Source organism: Macaca thibetana, chromosome 3, assembly GCF_024542745.1.
Source record: "Macaca thibetana thibetana isolate TM-01 chromosome 3, ASM2454274v1, whole genome shotgun sequence".
Taxonomy (NCBI): Eukaryota; Metazoa; Chordata; class Mammalia; order Primates; family Cercopithecidae; genus Macaca; species Macaca thibetana.
In genome coordinates, this window is record NC_065580.1 from 97196735 (window position 1) to 97213466 (window position 16732).

Here is a 16732-nt window from a genome sequence, read left to right on the forward strand (position 1 = left end):
CAGGATGTGAAAAGAGGTCCACGCAGGAGGCAGATTTGGGATCTAGTCCAAACAACTCAGACCTTGCAAATGAATGTCCTTATTATATATTTTTAAAAAACTGCTCCATCTTAACTTCTTTAATAAGGAACAAAGGGGATAATGGATAAGTGGATATAAGTTGTTATTTCTTTGTAAGAATTCTAATGAAGTTCTAATAAAGAGGAACACATCTATAAAAGAGTGTTTTATTTGAAACAAAATTAAGGTAAAATTTCACTTACGCGTAATTAAGTTAAATTGGATTTTTTCCCATTTTGTTGAAAGTTTTGCATTACTCAACTGTAGCACTTGCTGAGGCCAGATATGAAGAGTGTTTATATTTATCACTGACATTTTGTTGAACTTGTTCATTCTTATTAATCACTGCTTTAAAGTAAGCAGCTGAATACTCTTAGGAAGTTGATATTCCCAGCTGACCTATCTGCAAAAATAGTGAAGCTTGATACTCTCCTGCTGCAGTCTGTCTCTACAGATGTATGTGTTCATGTGGCTGTGTGTATTTTTTTTTCTTAAAAAATAAAGAAGCAAATACATTTTCGTGAAGCTACTACAAACTTTATCAGTCTATCTTCTGAAAGAATGGATGAATTAAAAACAAAAGCAGGCTGTGATCTATTTATATTCTATATGGGAGACAAATCATATCTGAAGAATGAAGACTCCAGTTTAAAAGTCTGATATGAAGGTGATCAGAAGCTATGTCTTTACTTGTTGAGATTTCTTGGTGGCAAACGATGAAACACTTGATTATGTTCAGATACAAACCCTATCCTGTGACTATCTGACCTTCTGGTACAGTGTTAGGATTTTTCATCTAGGATTCACAGGAAAAACGTGATAGCCTACCATTAACATAGTTTTTCATTTTGCTTTATAAATATTAGCATTTTAATTTGATTAAAGTGGTTGACATTTGCTTATCTTCTGCTTCAGAATTTTAATATGTATTCTATTGGTTCTCTCAGCAATGTAAATATACACACACACACACACACACATATATATGACTCTCTAAAAGTTTTGAATTCAATGGCTAAGTGATCCAAACCACCAATAATTTCTAGTGATTCTATTTGGTTCTTTAAAAAAATCTGATCTTTTTTTCACAGGATCTTCTTCTCTTGTTAAAGTTTCTTTTCCTTATTTTTTCTCTTGAATCATTTTAAATGTGTTGATTTTATAGCCTTTATAGTTCTGTCATCTCCAGTTCTTTGGGGATTAATTCTCCCCAAAGAATTAGCAACATGGCCAAGCACAGTGGCTCAAGCCTATAATCGCAGCACTTTGGAAGGCCGAGGTGGGTGGATCACCTGAGGTCAGGAGTTCAAGACCAGCCTGGCTAACATAGTGAAACCCCGTTTGTACTAAAAATACGAAAAAAACTAGCCAGGCATGTAGTGCACACCTGTAATCCCAGCTATTCGGAGGGCTAAGGCAGGAGAATCACTTGAACCCAAGAGGTGGAGGGTGCAGTGAGCCGAGATCATGCCATTGTACTCCAGCCTGGGCCACGAGCAAAACTCTGTTCCCTCCCCAAAAAAAGAGTTAATAACAATGCTACAAGTTGTTATTTGTACTAATTTCAGTGTATTTCATATGGAAAACTACATATTTTGTCATTTCCATTGTAATTTCCTCTTTTAACTCATGAATTATTATTTTTTCAGCTTCCAAACACATGGGTTTGGGTATTTTAAACTACCTTTTCAGAGTTGGCTCCTAATTAAATTTAATTGTAGTTAAAGACCATAGTCTGTATAACACAGATTCACTGTAATTTGTTGAGAGTTTAACTGTGAACACATATGTAGTCAATTTCTATGATTATTCTATGTGTACTGTATGAACAAATATTCTCTGCTATGTGATGTTAGTTTATATCTTTTTTGATAGATTATTAATTTTGTGGTTAAATCTTTATATCCTTTTGCCTCCTTGGTCTATCAGTTTTGGAAAGGGGTATCTTAAAATTTCCCATTATGATTAAGAACCTGTCAAATTAGTCTTACATGTTTATATGTTATAGATATTAATGTTATATAGTTAGATGCATTTGAGCTTTATCTTCTTTCATTTTTGTTATGTGGTGTCTTTCTGTAGTCCTATTATTGCTTTATACCTTAAATTCCATATTATCTGATGTTAACATAGCTATAGTAGCTTTCTTTGGATAGAAATGCCTGGTGTATTTATTTCCATTTCCTTACTTTGAAACTTTCCATGTGGTTTTGTTTCAGGTGTATCTCCTCTAAGAAGAATACTGCTAGAGTTTTAAAAATATCTAATGCAAACATTTATTTTAATATATTAAGTTATATTTATCATTCTTACTTTTATATTATGGCTTAATTTTACCACATTTTCTCTTTGATTTCTTGTTTCTTGCCTTCTTTTGTGTTTAAATTGTTTTACGTGGTCACCTTTTATTTACCCTCTGCTTCTTTGAGCAATGCAAGATTGCATTCTATTTCTTTAGTACTTAACTCTAAAATGTTAACATATATTTCCTAATTAAACATTTCCTAACAAAAACTAAAATTAGTATTCCTCTCCTCCCTCCTTCTGAACAGGACAACATCTGGCATGCTTTCACTACCCCCTCATCTTCATCTTGCCCCAGCTAACTTTTAAATTATTGCCTAAATTTAGTTTTGCCTCTTTTTTAGATTAAAACAAAGCTTATTTTAAAATAATCAGTAAAGTTACTAACACATTTTGCCCATTTCCATGCTCCATCTTTCCTGTGTATTCTCCATCTTTCCTGTGTTCACTCCTCTTCTGGCTGAAGCACATATAAGGGGCAGAGCTGGGATTCAAAGTGATGTGTGTTTCCTTTCAGAGCCCCTTCTCTCAACGACAACAATCTACTAGTCACAGATACAGAGGAAGGTACTCTGGGTGTCTGCAGCAAGGTGTAGAGCCAGACAAGTGACAGATGGAGAGAAACAGGGGAAGTGGAAGATGGCTTATAAGAAGGCTTTGGCCTGGCGCAGTGACTCATGTCTGTAATCCCAACAGTTTGGGAGGCCGAAGTGGGCAGATTGCTTGAACTCAGAAGTTGGAGATCAATTTGGACAATATAGCAAAACACCGTCTCTACAAAAAAATTAAAAATTAGCCAGGCGTGGTGGCATGCACCTGTAGTTCCACCTATTTAGGAGGCTGAGGTGAGAGGACAGCTTGAACCCAGGAGGCGGAGGTTGCAGTGAGCCAAGATCACATCATTGCATTATAGCCTGGGTGACAGAGCAAGACCCCATCTGAAAAAAAAAAAAGGGCCAGGTGCAGTGGCTCACGCCTGTAATTCCAGCACTCTGGGAGGCGAAGGTGGGTGAATCACCTGAGGTCAGGAATTCAAGACCAGCCTGGCCAACATGGCGAAACCCTGTCTCTACTAAAAAAAACACAAAAAATTAGCTGGGCGTGGTGGCGCGTGCTTGTAATCCAGGTACTTGGGAGGCTGAGGCAGGAAAATCACTTGAACCTTGGGTGTGGAGGTTGCAGGGAATTGAGACCACACCACTGCACTCTAGACTGGGTAACAGAGGAAGACTCTGTCTCAAAAAAAATAAATAAAAATAAAAATAATTAAATTATTAAAAAATTAAAAGATTTTTTTTTGAAAGTATCAAGATATAAAGACACAAGGCTACTTTTAACACTACCTGCTGGAAGACTCTGCCAGCAAAAAAGTAAAAACAGAAAACTCATGAGATGTGAATATAATATATACACACACACACACACACACACACACACACACACACACACAAAAGACATAAATAAACATGGGTAATTCAAGGTATGGTAGTAAATCTAGGCTTAGGCCAGAAAGGGCACCTGTGTAAGGATGCCGGGGGATTCTCAACACTTAGGCACAGTGCCTGGCACACAACAGGTACTCAAGAATACTTATGAAATGAAAGAAATGAAAGCAAAGAAGAAGAGAAAGGATGAAAATGAAAACAGAGGAGAGGAATGAGTAAATAAAAGAATGAGAAAAGGAAGAAGGTAAAAACTAAATAGGAAGAAAATGAAAGGAAGAAAATTTTACAAAAGGGCAGAAGAAAGTAGATAAAAAGAAGAATCTCTTTGTTTTAAAACTTTTATATGTGTATGTATATTTATATATAGGCAAAAAAAGGAACAAAAAGATTCATATCGAACTGTTAACAATGTTTACTTAGGGTACGGAGTGACTTTCACTTTTTAATTTTAATTTTATTTTATTTCATTTTGTTTTGTTTTGTTTTGTTTTTGAGATGGAGTCTCGCTCTGTCGCCAGGTTGGAGTGCAGTGGTGTGATCTCAGCTCACTGCAACCTCCACCTCCCAGGTTCAAGCGATTCTCCTGCTTCAGCCCCCCGAGTAGCTGGGACTACAGGCGCATGCCAGCACGCCCAGCTAATTTTTGTATTTTTAGTAGAGACGGGTTTCACATGTTGGCCAGGATGGTGTTCATCTCTTGACCCCATGATCTGCCCGCCTCGGCCTCCCAAAGTGCTGGAATTACAGGCATGCGCCACTGCGCCCGGCACCACTTTTTTATTTTATGCACGTCAGGAATATTTAAACTTATTCCAGTAAGTATGTATTGTTTTTAAATAAGGATTTAAAAATTAAGACTTAGCAGCTAGTGAAATGGCTCATGCCTGTAATCCCAACACTTTGGGAGGACAGGGCAGAAGGATCCCAGAAGCTGGGAGTTCAAAAGCAGCCTGGTCAACATAGTAACACTCCATTTCGACAAAATTAAAAATTAAAAAATTAGCCAGGCATGGTGGCGCATGCCTGTGGTCCCAGCTACTCAAGAGGCTAAGGCAGGAGCAACACCTGAGAAGTTTGAAGCTGCAGTGAGCCATGACTGCACCACTGCACTCCAGCCTGGGCGAGACCCTATCTTTAAAAAGAAAAAAAAGAAACCTAAGACTTAGCAATAACGAAAGGAAAGTGAACAAATAATATAAAATAATCACCCAATGTGGCTTGTTGTGAAGTACATTAAGGTAAGTTCCTCTTCACAGATCCCCTTGGAGGGCTGCCTCCAAGACTTCCCATCTGACTCCAGGGGCAGAGATCATCTCAATCCTACTAGCCTCTTCAAAGTCCAGGTCCGAAAAGATAGAGGTCCCATAAAAGGGTTTCCACTTCTCCTAAAGCCACTCGTCAAATTCCAGACAGCCCTGGAATTGCTCAGTCTTGCATTCCCCCAAGATGCCTGACTCCCTTTACAGACAGTCCAATCCCACACCCACAGGTCTTTTCCTTCAGCCTCAAAAGAACGACCCTATGAGAACAGGCTAAATCAAGTATTCACACATCTACAAGGTATTTTTAGAAACCTCTTCCTTCCGAGATAGTAGCTCATGAAAATAGACAAAATGCTTCCTTCCTTTTTTATCTTCCTGGCTTGCTCATTTCCACGAGATGGATAGAACTTCAATACTCCCCCTTGAAGGAAACGTCATAGGCAAGTCAAGCTGATCTCTTATAACCTAGAGACATTCTATGTAATCCTAGTTTCATGTATGTAAGAAAACCTATGTTGTGTCCATAAAAATGAATTAACTCATATGGAGCTTAGGTTATGAATCTTTATAATTCAAGTGATATGAATAAAAAGGTGATAAACCAAAAGCTGTCTATCACATCCCCGTAGCCGGGGTTTTTCAACTTCAGCACTACTGGCATTTTGGGCCAGAGAATTCTTTGTTGTGGGGGCTGCCCTGTGCACTGTAGGTCGTTTAGCAGCATCCTTGGCCCTTACCCACTAGATATCTGTAACACACACACACACATGCACACACAAATACATACATATCCCAGTTATGATAACCAAAAGTGTCTCCAGGCATTGCCAAATGTACTCTAGGGTATATTCCTTGGCTGGGAACCACTAATGTAGTTCCAATTTGCAAAAATGAGTCATTTTATCCCACCACCAATGGAAATATATGTTTTGTGTACACACAGGTATTTTGGGTTTAGTATGTGTTAAGCCATCTCTTGTAATGAAAAGAATTTGCAATGCCAATGGCAACACAGAGAAAAGCTACAAGACAGGTATTTGGAACTGTATTCCAAAGCTTCATACCATATTATGAAACAACATAAAGAATACTATAAACAAATATTCAGCAGACACATTTATATTCAGCAAAGATAAAAATAAAAAAACATTATATGTGTGTAGTGACCCTATTTTATGAAGGATTTAATTTTTTTTTTTATAACTTCGGATAACCCTCTCAGCAGAGTACAGAGCTGAAACCATCTGTATTAGTCTGTTCTCAGCTGCTAATAAAAACATACCCAAGACTGGGTAATTTATAAAGGAAAGAGGTTTAACTGACTCACAGTTTAGCATGGTTAGGGAGGCCTGAGGAAACTCACAATCATGGCAGAAGGGGAAGCAAACATGTCCTTCTTCACATTGCAGCATCAGGAAGAACGAGTGGCCCAGCAAAGGGGGAAGCCCCTTATAGAACCATCAGATCTCATGAGAACAGGATGGGGAACACTGCTCCCATGATTCAATTATCTCCACCTGGTCCCTCCCAGGACACATGGGGATTATATGGATACTATAATTGAAGATGAAATTTGGGTGGGGACACAGCCAAACCATATCACCATCCAAAAATTCAACTCTAATCTAGTCATCTACTTGGGAAAAAATATTCCCACAATATCACCACATTGATAACTTCACCATTCAGTACCTAGTTTAAGAAAAAATAATGTTAGCAGGCTGCCTAGACTAACAATATTAACATACTGAATATATGTGGTTCTGCAAAAATTAATTGACATCTTTCCATTGCATTCCAAAGAAGAAAGGAGAAAAATTGTTTGGTGAAGTCAGGATCTACTATCACTTAAAACATTGTTAATACCACAGATTGCAGGGTCCTTTGTAACCTTGATATTAACTTAGTAATATGAGTGATAATTATTCAGAAGGAAAATAAAGCCAAAATGTATTTTGGGGGCCTATAACCACTTATTGATTAAATTAGCATTTGTGTCCATTTGCTGTAAACTACTTCAAATTAAAGTATCCAAACACTGTTCTTTTTTATGTATATATAATAGTCTCACGGAAAAAAAATTATAGCTGCATTTTACTTTATGTTCCATTTTAGATGCAGATAGTTGGACTGAATAAATTTAAAATGTAATTGAACGGCCAAAGGATAAAAATATCCTTTTCTGACTCAGACTAGTTCAATCTGTCATCGTAATTTTTTAAAAAAATGAATTCACACTAAAAAAAAATAGGTTAATGGAATAGAAATTTGTCTTCCTGTTTTATGTTGCCCTCTCTCCTCCAGTCCACTTGCCAGAAGACATTTCAAGTGCAATTCCTCTGAAAGCTACAGATTTAATAAGTTAATGGATGGTTACCATTCTTGTTACTAGGCTGATTCTATTCAGTTTAGATCTAGAAAAATCTTTTTGTTGTTGTTGTTTCTGCACAATTTCCTGCCATTAAAGAAAAAAATCAAGTGACATGGTGAGTAGAAGAGAAGAGCAAACAGGGTTAGTTTCTGCAGCAATTTCCCGAGTATTATTTTCTTCTTTTGAGATTCAAAATGAGACAAAGACACTCCTCTGTATTTCTAATGAAAAAGTGGGCAATAAATTTACAAATCTGTGCTAAGCCAAATGAACTCATTACCATGTTATGAAACAGTTTAACACACTTTGATCAATATATTAGCTGCACAAACACAAATATGCTACAGTATTATTACAATGTAAGCAAACCTGAGTGGCCTATGCTAATAAGCAATAAGACATAAAAGATGTAAAAGCATTAGGATATTTGAAGAAAAGCCAAATACCTTTAATACTCCCCAGAAATGGCATTCTCGCAACTCTTTTGTACATATGTATAAATCCCTTAAACACAAAGAAGTCTTACAAATTTATTCCTATTCTTTTATCAAGTTAGTTAAAAACAAATGAACAAGAAATTAAAGAGAAGGTACTGTAATAAAGTTAGAATATTCTAACTGAAAACAATTATAATGAAACGATTTAGATTCCCATAGAATTATAAACATTTTTCAAGGGATATTTTGCAATGCAATTTTTTTTTTTTTTTGAGACACAGTCTCACTCTGTTGCCCAGGCTGGAGTGTAGTGGCTCGATCTTGGCTCACTGCAGCCTCCGCCTCCCATGTTCAAGTGATTTTCCTGCCTCAACCTCCTGAATAGCTGGGATTACAGTAGGCACCTGCCACCATGCACAGCTAATTTTTTTTTCTTTTTTTTTGTATTTTAGTAGAGATGGGGTTTCCCCATGTCGGCCAGGCTGGTTTCAAATTCCTGACCTCAAGTGATCCACCCACCTCGGCCTCCCAAAGTGCTAGGATTACAGGCCTGAGCCACTGTGCCTGGCCCAATGCAATTTTTAAAACAATGTTTTCTTCTTACTCTTGAAACTTAAAACACTGCAGGTTTATTTCATAGTTTTTAAAAAATACACTTATTAGAGTAAGAGCTTTTGTTTCTCAGAAAAAGACCTTTGTAATTTAAAGTAGCATGCTAAATTCTTAGATTTTTCTTCAAATACATTTGTATACCTCATCTTTCAACTAAGAGTATTAGTTTTCAACAATGCATAATTGACAGAAAATTGTGTTGAAATTGTAGTATTATTTAATTCTGGGAATTTAGCCAGTCAGGTATCAGAGATACACAGTTCTTTGAACAGAACTGGAAAAATATCAATAGTATGTAAATGTGCTTACTGCTCTTCCATTGTTCTAACTCCTCTATCAAAATTATATTCAAATTTCACAGAAGTGAAAGCAAAAAGCTTAATTCTTGTCCTGAAAGAGAGACAATTTTTTAGATTAAAAAAGTTACCTTCCTAGTTTCAGATATTTAATCATACAAAACCTCTAACTCTGAGACACCTTTAGGGCCTCTACTAGAAAAATTCCCTCTGTAGCTGTTGGCACAAACTTGACAAACTTGCTGAACTGTGCAGATGTTGAAGCAGCTCTCAGTTACACCGGGGAAGAAAGGGGAACGAGACATTCCACAGCTGCCTACAACAGCTTCCTTCCCAGGGGCACAGTTGCAGGCTCTATCAAGCTCAATCACTTTGCAGAGCAACTGGGGATCCCAAGCAGGGGCAAAGAAATCCCAGGGCAGCTTAAATTTCTCCCAGTACCACAGCAAGAAGTAACACTACTTAAAAAGTAACCAGTTACTTTCAACAATTATGTTTGTAGTGGGGGGAGGGTCGGGTCGGGAGGGTGAGGAAGAATGAAGAATAGTATCTGTAGTAAGAGAAAATAAAAGATGTTTCATATTTTTAAAATTTCAAGCTACTTATATCAGATCTTCCTTAGGTCTTTGTTATGAAAATAACTATGAATATTTGCTCTTTATTCCTAATCAATTTTTTTTTCTTTAGGGGTGGGAGAGAATAGCCAAGTTGAAAAAATACAGAACTTAACAGTTATTTCAACAATTGTAACACATTCATTGCAGGGTTTTAAAAGGATGTAATGACAGTAATATGTTTAAATGTATTCCACTCTTCCATTTTATGAGTATATATTCTTACAAGTTCTTTTCAACGTTTTTAAATACTAAAATAATTGTATTAATGATATGATGTGACTAAAAACAAGCAGCTAGGGAATGTTCTTCCCTACTTGAGGATAACTGATGCTACAGTAGATGCCATTTCCTTAGGGTAAACCAGAAAGGAAGGTGTTAATAAACATGTAACTCCACTAAATAACTGAAATACACAGATCTCTATTCCCCATAAAATTATACTTTTATACTAATCTTCTGGGGTAGTAAAAGACAATATATAGATGCATACATAGTTTTTATACCTTAAATTTATAATATTGTTAAAATTATTACTTTTTACTTGGTTAGAAAACCATTACTGTACCACCACATAAGCACTTGCAAGAATTCACCAGATACAATAATAAAAACAAAAATGATGGTGATGTTACAATTAATTGTGGGTTTGCTATGATCAAGCACTATGCTAAGAGCCTTCAATAAATCACTTCACTTACCCTTCCCAATGATACTATTTCCATTTTATAAATGAAGAAATTAACTTATAAAGTCACTAAGCTAGTAAATGGTACAGCCAGAATTTAAATTTTTATATTCTAAAGTCCATACTCTTGTTATTATATTGTATTGTATTGAAAATGACATTTGTACATTAATTTGGAACATTTTAAGTATTTTTGAAATCAATTTTAAAGGTTTACATTGCATCATTAAATTGTTATATTCAGAGCAAAATGGCCTCTCTACATGAGATGTACTAGTTAAATCTTGCTTATATTGCTTATAATACCTTTTTCTTCTCTAACTACTGATTTTTTTTTAATAGCCAAAAAAGCTCATTTCAACCTAGAGTATTAGCAATACAACAATTTCCTAAATGTTTTCATATGTTTCCTAAATTTTAGATGTCTATCTTTTTATTTTAGATTGATCCTCATGGCCACAAGTCAAGTAGCTAATAGATAATTAATTTTATGTTATATAACAGACAGGCATGTAAACACTAAACTAAGAAAACTTTTTTATTCCATATTGATGCTAAAATATCAACAGGAAGACTTGAAGCCTCAGAAGGCCTTTATTTATAGTTCAACAACATTCCTCCAAGACAATGCAATATACTACAAGCAAGGAGAAATCCGAGGCAGAAGTTGATGACATATGGGGTATGTGTAGAACTTCTGGTTAATGGAAGTTCCAAGATGTATAAATAAAAAACGATGTGTGAGTTGGTGGAAAAAACTATAAGGCAAGTCAATTTTTTAATTAAAAAATTATGTAGCATAAACAATGCTAATGAGCCAAAAGTCCCAAGAGATTAGTATTGTATCTGCTTCATTTTAATGTTTCATTCACTTTTTATAAGTTACATCTACTCACTTGAAATATCTCAAGCAGAACCCTTTTTATAAAATAGAGTTTTAAAGATATTCTTTGTCCTTGTTCTCAATAGATCATCATTTTCTACTCAAGTTGTCAATTTGAGGACAAATCACACACACACACAGCCCTAAATCTTTAAATGAATCACCAGAAAGTAAATACCTGGAAGTTCTTCATAAATTTCATCATCTATTGGTTGACTGCTTGTTGGTGGATTGCTTATTGGTAGAGGATGATCAACATCATCATATAATTCTCCTCTCTCATCATAATCCTCAGGAATAATATCAGATTCCATATCTATAAAACACATTTCATGATGTAAATTTTAAAAGAATGCAGAAGATATTTTTAAAACTATACTTCATAAATAAATGCAGCCCTACAAAATAACAATATTGTTACATGTTATGTCCTTAACTAAAATCATGTTTTTTTTTTTTTTTTTTGAGACGGAGTCTCGCGCTGTGTCACCCAGGCTGGAGTGCAGTGGCGCGATCTCGGCTCACTGCAAGCTCCGCCTCCTAGGTTCACGCCATTCTCCTGCCTCAGCCTCCGAGTAGCTGGGACTACAGGCGCCCGCCACCACGCCCGGCTAGTTTTTTGTATTTTTAGTAGAGACGGGGTTTCACCGTGTTAGCCAGGATGGTCTCGATCTCCTGACCTCGTGATCCACCCGCCTCGTCCTCCCAAAGTGCTGGGATTACAGGCTTGAGCCACCGCGCCCGGCCAAAATCATGTTTAAAATTGTTTTGTAAATATGTGAATTTTAAGGTAAGCCAATTGGTACTTACAAAAAAGATGCTGTTTAAAATCTGAAGTGGTCTGTATAAATAGCAGTCACATTCACTTGGTCATTCTCACAGAAGTCAGTAAGTTTTTGTATATGAAAACCCAAACTACTCTGTTATTTAGTATTTAAAGACTGTGATAACTCATTCAATTATCTTACCTTGCAATACAAATTTCAGCTGCTGTACCCATTCCTCAGCATCTTTGGGAGAAGCTGCTGTAAACTAATATAAAATAAACAATAAAAACGAAAATCACCACAGTAGAAATGAAAGGTATGTTGTATTCTTACCATTTATTTAAGACTATTAGTAATTCTTTTCATGTCTAGTGGAACTTTTCTTGCAAGGATGCTTCTTATAATGTACAGTTAATTTTGACAAATTTATGCAATTGAAGCAGAGGATGATGAATTTGAAACTCTGATCAGCAGCTGGCAGCTGTGCAGGAAAAAAAAAGCTGCTTCTCTTCATCAATGTCAAAGATAGAACTGATGAACAAAATTTGCCCTTGACAATTAGAAGACACCCATGAATTTCTTTAGACTGCTGGATACAGTTTTCTTAAAAATGTTCTTGTCAGATTCCAACACACTACCTGACAACTTAATTAACTGGCTTTCAACTGCAATCTCAGATACTTAAAACTGATTAAACATACATTCCATATTGAAGCCTAGCTGATAGCTCTTGAATTGCAGAGCTGATGTGTACCTTTACCTTCATTTTCTCCCACACTCCTAAGCAATACAATATGTATTATCACTCTGATATTTGTCTTTTGATAATTTTACTCTTTCTGCTATGTAACTCTTTTGGAAGATCACCTAGTTCTATCAGATATAAATGCAACATGGGAAGTAATCGATAAGTTATATATTCTCTTTATCTTTTTCAAGAAGATAGCGTTTGAACTAATCCGAAATTTAAAAAAAATTCCCCTTATATGAATGTTCAATGCATAATGTATTTAAACACCAGTATTTTTATTATTGTTAACATGTCAAGGAGAGTATTAATCAAATGTCAACGTCTCTATAAATGAAATCAAAACATTTTATCAACTTAATTTCAAGGCAACATAAAAAGTACAACCTGATATATACGTTTATCAGGAGCAGAGATTTCAAAACAGCAATCTTTCTTTCCATCCTTTCTTAGAGTGTTATTCATTCTGACACTGTAGCCATCTAATGCAAATTCACCTTTCTGTTGTTTGTCTGTTGAAGATAAAACCAGTTAGAATTTCATTTATTAATATTAATGCTCAATTATCTTTTATTTAAAAGTTCTTCGTCAATTCTTGGAAATAATTTTTTTTGGTTATATTGCTTTAGTAATATAATGCTTAGGTAATGTTTTTTAGAAATTATTTTTAATTCTGAAACATGTAAGTATTAGGGATGATTTGATTTAAGAAGGAGGTCTGCAGATCATGGTCTTATTCAGAAGGAAGCATGGAAACATGACACTCTAGGGTAGGGAAAATTCAGGAACTAGAACTTAGAACTTGCTAGACAAACCCACCACAAACCTGTGGCTCTTTCAGATTTAGTTGGCCATCTGACCAGCTGAAAATTTGTTGAGCTTTATTTACTGTTATCTCCTTTCACCTACCCCTCCCCAGCACCACCACCAAAAAGAAGCTTCTAAAACAAAAGTTTTCTTTAAAAAAGGTCTCCTAACTTGGTACAAATTTATCCCTAACTTTACAAAGCAAACTGAAACTAAACTAAACTACCAATTACAAAAAAGATGTGAAGGGAAAAAAAACTATGTGGATAGAGAAGAGTGGTAAAGCAAGTACAGAAGCATTAGTTACCAAAAAAAGAGGGAAAGTTTCTTATCCAATCAGTGAACAGTTGAACTAGTAAAGCACATTTGAATCTCACATGATAAAGAGGCAAAAGATGATTAGAGCTTTGGTCAGATATTATTTTAAAGACAAATAAAGTGGGAATATAACAAAAGACTTAACATTCTGAAACTGAAAATAAAATCAGTCAACCTTCCTACTTCACCCAGTTATACCATTTTGATAGAAAAACTGCACAGCTATAGGTTTATTTCCTAGATTAACAAACAATATTAAAAACATGAGTAGGGACAAACTCTTTTACTGAGCTCAGGGTAAATACAGAAATGCTTTCATGTTGTGGGGTGTGCTTTTTCAGTTCAATGTACCAATAAAAGATACAGCACCTTTTCTTAAATACACAAGCTAAATACCTAAAGTAACTAACAGACATTTTTAAAAGGTCATAGAGATTATATCTTGTTCAAAATATCAAATGAGAAAAAAAATCTCAGTTCCTGGGAAACTCTAATCACATTTAGTCATAATTTACATCTCTCTGAACATCTAAAGAAACAATCAAAGTTTATTTCATGAAAAAAATCTACAATAAACTATGTTTTTCACAAAAACTACACAGTACTTTAAAGATTAGAGCAGCATTTCCCAAAGATATTACTAGGTTTCTGTGATCAAATCAATTTGGGAAACGTTTTACTGAATTAAACAGAGTTAAGCGGTTTTGTTAGTTCAGGCCTTCTTGGGGCCCATAGTACATTTACATACTAATTAAACTTCTAAAAGAAAAATTCAGTATGTAGCATTTCCAAAAATTATTTGTCTGTGGAATTGTTTTTTCACAGAATATTTTATGGTACTCCCAGGATATATTTTGTAAGACACCTAACTAGGAAACTATTGGGGAAAAAGTATTAAAATGATAAATGGTTAAGCATGGTTGGTTTCTTGTAAAATTCTCAAAAAAAGACTAAATCATTCACTCACTCATTTGACAAATTGATACCGAGCACTTGAAACAAGCCAGGCAGCATTATAGGTTTGCTGAGATAAAAGCTAGAACACCTTATCAGACCTTTTGCACCACTTTCCCAATGATCTACTAAATTGCAAAAGGAACTTAATGTTCACGACGAAAAGTGGAAGTAATGTCAGGCAAAATATCAAAGCCATACTGGACAATTTTGAGAGATTTCCTTAAACTCTCCAGAAGAAAGAGAATTTTCAGGGACCAGATTTAGAGGAAAGCTGTTCCCTTGCTGCACAAGGGTTCGATTGCTCCACTCACTAGGTCCATCTGGCCTAAAACCTATGCCTTCTACCTCCAATTTCGGTCTAAAATTCTCATCAATGTAACTTGAATGGAGGTGGAAATGCATGAGGAGTGGGAGTCTACACGTGGAGATGTAAAATCAGCACTACAAAGATTTAGTTTGGAAGAGCTGAGGGGAACAGATCTTTCTGGGCCGGATTATCTAATAATCTAGAAATAAGACATCAGGCAGCAAAATTAGGCAACGCCAACTTAGACTAGCAGATTTATTTTAGCCAAACTCCCTAGAAATATGCTACGGGGCTATGTATCAGAACTTCTGTTACAGTCCAAGAGGAGGACAGTATCAGCCTCTACTGAGATGAACCAGAGAGAAGCCACAAAGCCAATTTATAGGTAAGCATCTCAGATTTTATAGACATGTACTTGTTCAAGGATAAGTAAAAGAGGAACAGCAAATACAGATGCCATAAAAATATTATGTAAAACAGAAACATAACATAGCACTTGAGAAGTAGAAAGCACAAGCAAAGTAGGCAAAATGGAAGTAAACTTTAGCCAACTGCTTTGCATATTTTATAAAAGTAAACACACAGATTCTGAAACAGATGAAAGATGAAACAATGTAATATAAAATAAAAAGAGAAAAGGCTGAGACAAGTAGGAATTAAAATGAAACTGGCAAAATTAGGAACAAATAGGCTGTACAAGGAAGTGGAAAATGCAGCAGCAAAACAAATGATGTATTAGAAGTAATAAAAAGTAGAACTAACATTGTGGAAAACCAGATCAGATATACCTTGGAAAGCTCACTCAGCAGATAGAAAATAAGACTAAGGGGAGGGGGAAGGGGCAAAAGGGAGTATGATAAATATGGAGGGCTGAAAAAAATACAACATAAGAAAAATGGGTTTTCTGGAAGAAGAGTAATAAATAAATGCCAATAACCAAAGACATAATATAACAAAAGAAAACTTCATTCAATCAAAGAAAGACCTAACTTTGCAGAACAAAAGGATGCTGTTGTTTAACCAAGCAAAAATAATAAAAAGAAACTAATATCTAGACCTATCCAACTGATTGATTGTATTTGAGGATAAACACTTATATAAACATCCAAGTCAGGTAGGGGTATGGGCCCAGAAAGGTTGAAGAGAACAGAGGAAACTCACAACTCTTTCTAATAGCTTTTGCAGAACCATAACCATGAAGTAGCCATATCTCCAATTAGCCAATACAGGACAGGAAGTTCAAGACATGAAATGGGCAGACGTGGCTATAAGACAACACTGTTCTTCTCCTTTCACATTAGTTTCTCTTCTGGTGAGAGAAACTTCATCATTATATGGTAAGTCATAAGAATTTACATATAGATTAGTTCCACAATGCTTTTTGGGATAGTTTCAAGGGTACCTGTTAACAAAATTATCAAAAATAGTAAAATGCCAATCAAATAGGAAATAAAGCTAAAAAGTCCATTTACCCAGCACTGTGAAAGACTAATATTTTATCTAGGTGAACTTCACAAATAGCAAAAGCTTATTCCTTTAAGTGCCAAAACTTTTAAAAATGTTAATCATTGTGATGCAAAGCTTTCGAAAATATATCCTTCCCTAAATTTACAAACAAGTCTTTTAAACATAACATTGTTTTCTTAACATAGCATCATTTTGAATGTTAGTTTTTGTAACACATTGATACCCTCAGAATTTTTGAGGTGTTTGTTCCTCTATTACATTTGTCTCAGCTTCTGTTTCACACTTTAACCTAACCTCTATCATGCTTTGAATGTAATGTCTACAGAACTGAAGGCTGCCAGGAAAAACTAGACAATGAAATCTATTGTAACAGTAATTCAATTTTACAC

At 35.3% G+C, this 16732-nt stretch overlaps 1 protein-coding gene across 3 annotated transcripts in view; it reads right to left on the reverse strand.

The window, feature by feature from the left end:
- SKAP2 (src kinase associated phosphoprotein 2) overlaps positions 1 to 16732 on the reverse strand; it is a 209655-nt gene that overhangs the window by 46917 nt on the left and 146006 nt on the right. For all 3 annotated transcript variants that reach the window (XM_050785454.1, XM_050785452.1, XM_050785453.1), the window contains exons 7-9: positions 12875 to 12999; positions 11941 to 12004; positions 11151 to 11288 (exon numbers count right to left, since the gene is read on the reverse strand). In XM_050785454.1, the coding sequence (XP_050641411.1) occupies positions 11151 to 11288; positions 11941 to 12004; positions 12875 to 12952 (280 nt within the window). In that variant the 5' untranslated portion in view covers positions 12953 to 12999. The remainder of the gene's footprint in view (positions 1 to 11150; positions 11289 to 11940; positions 12005 to 12874; positions 13000 to 16732) is intronic.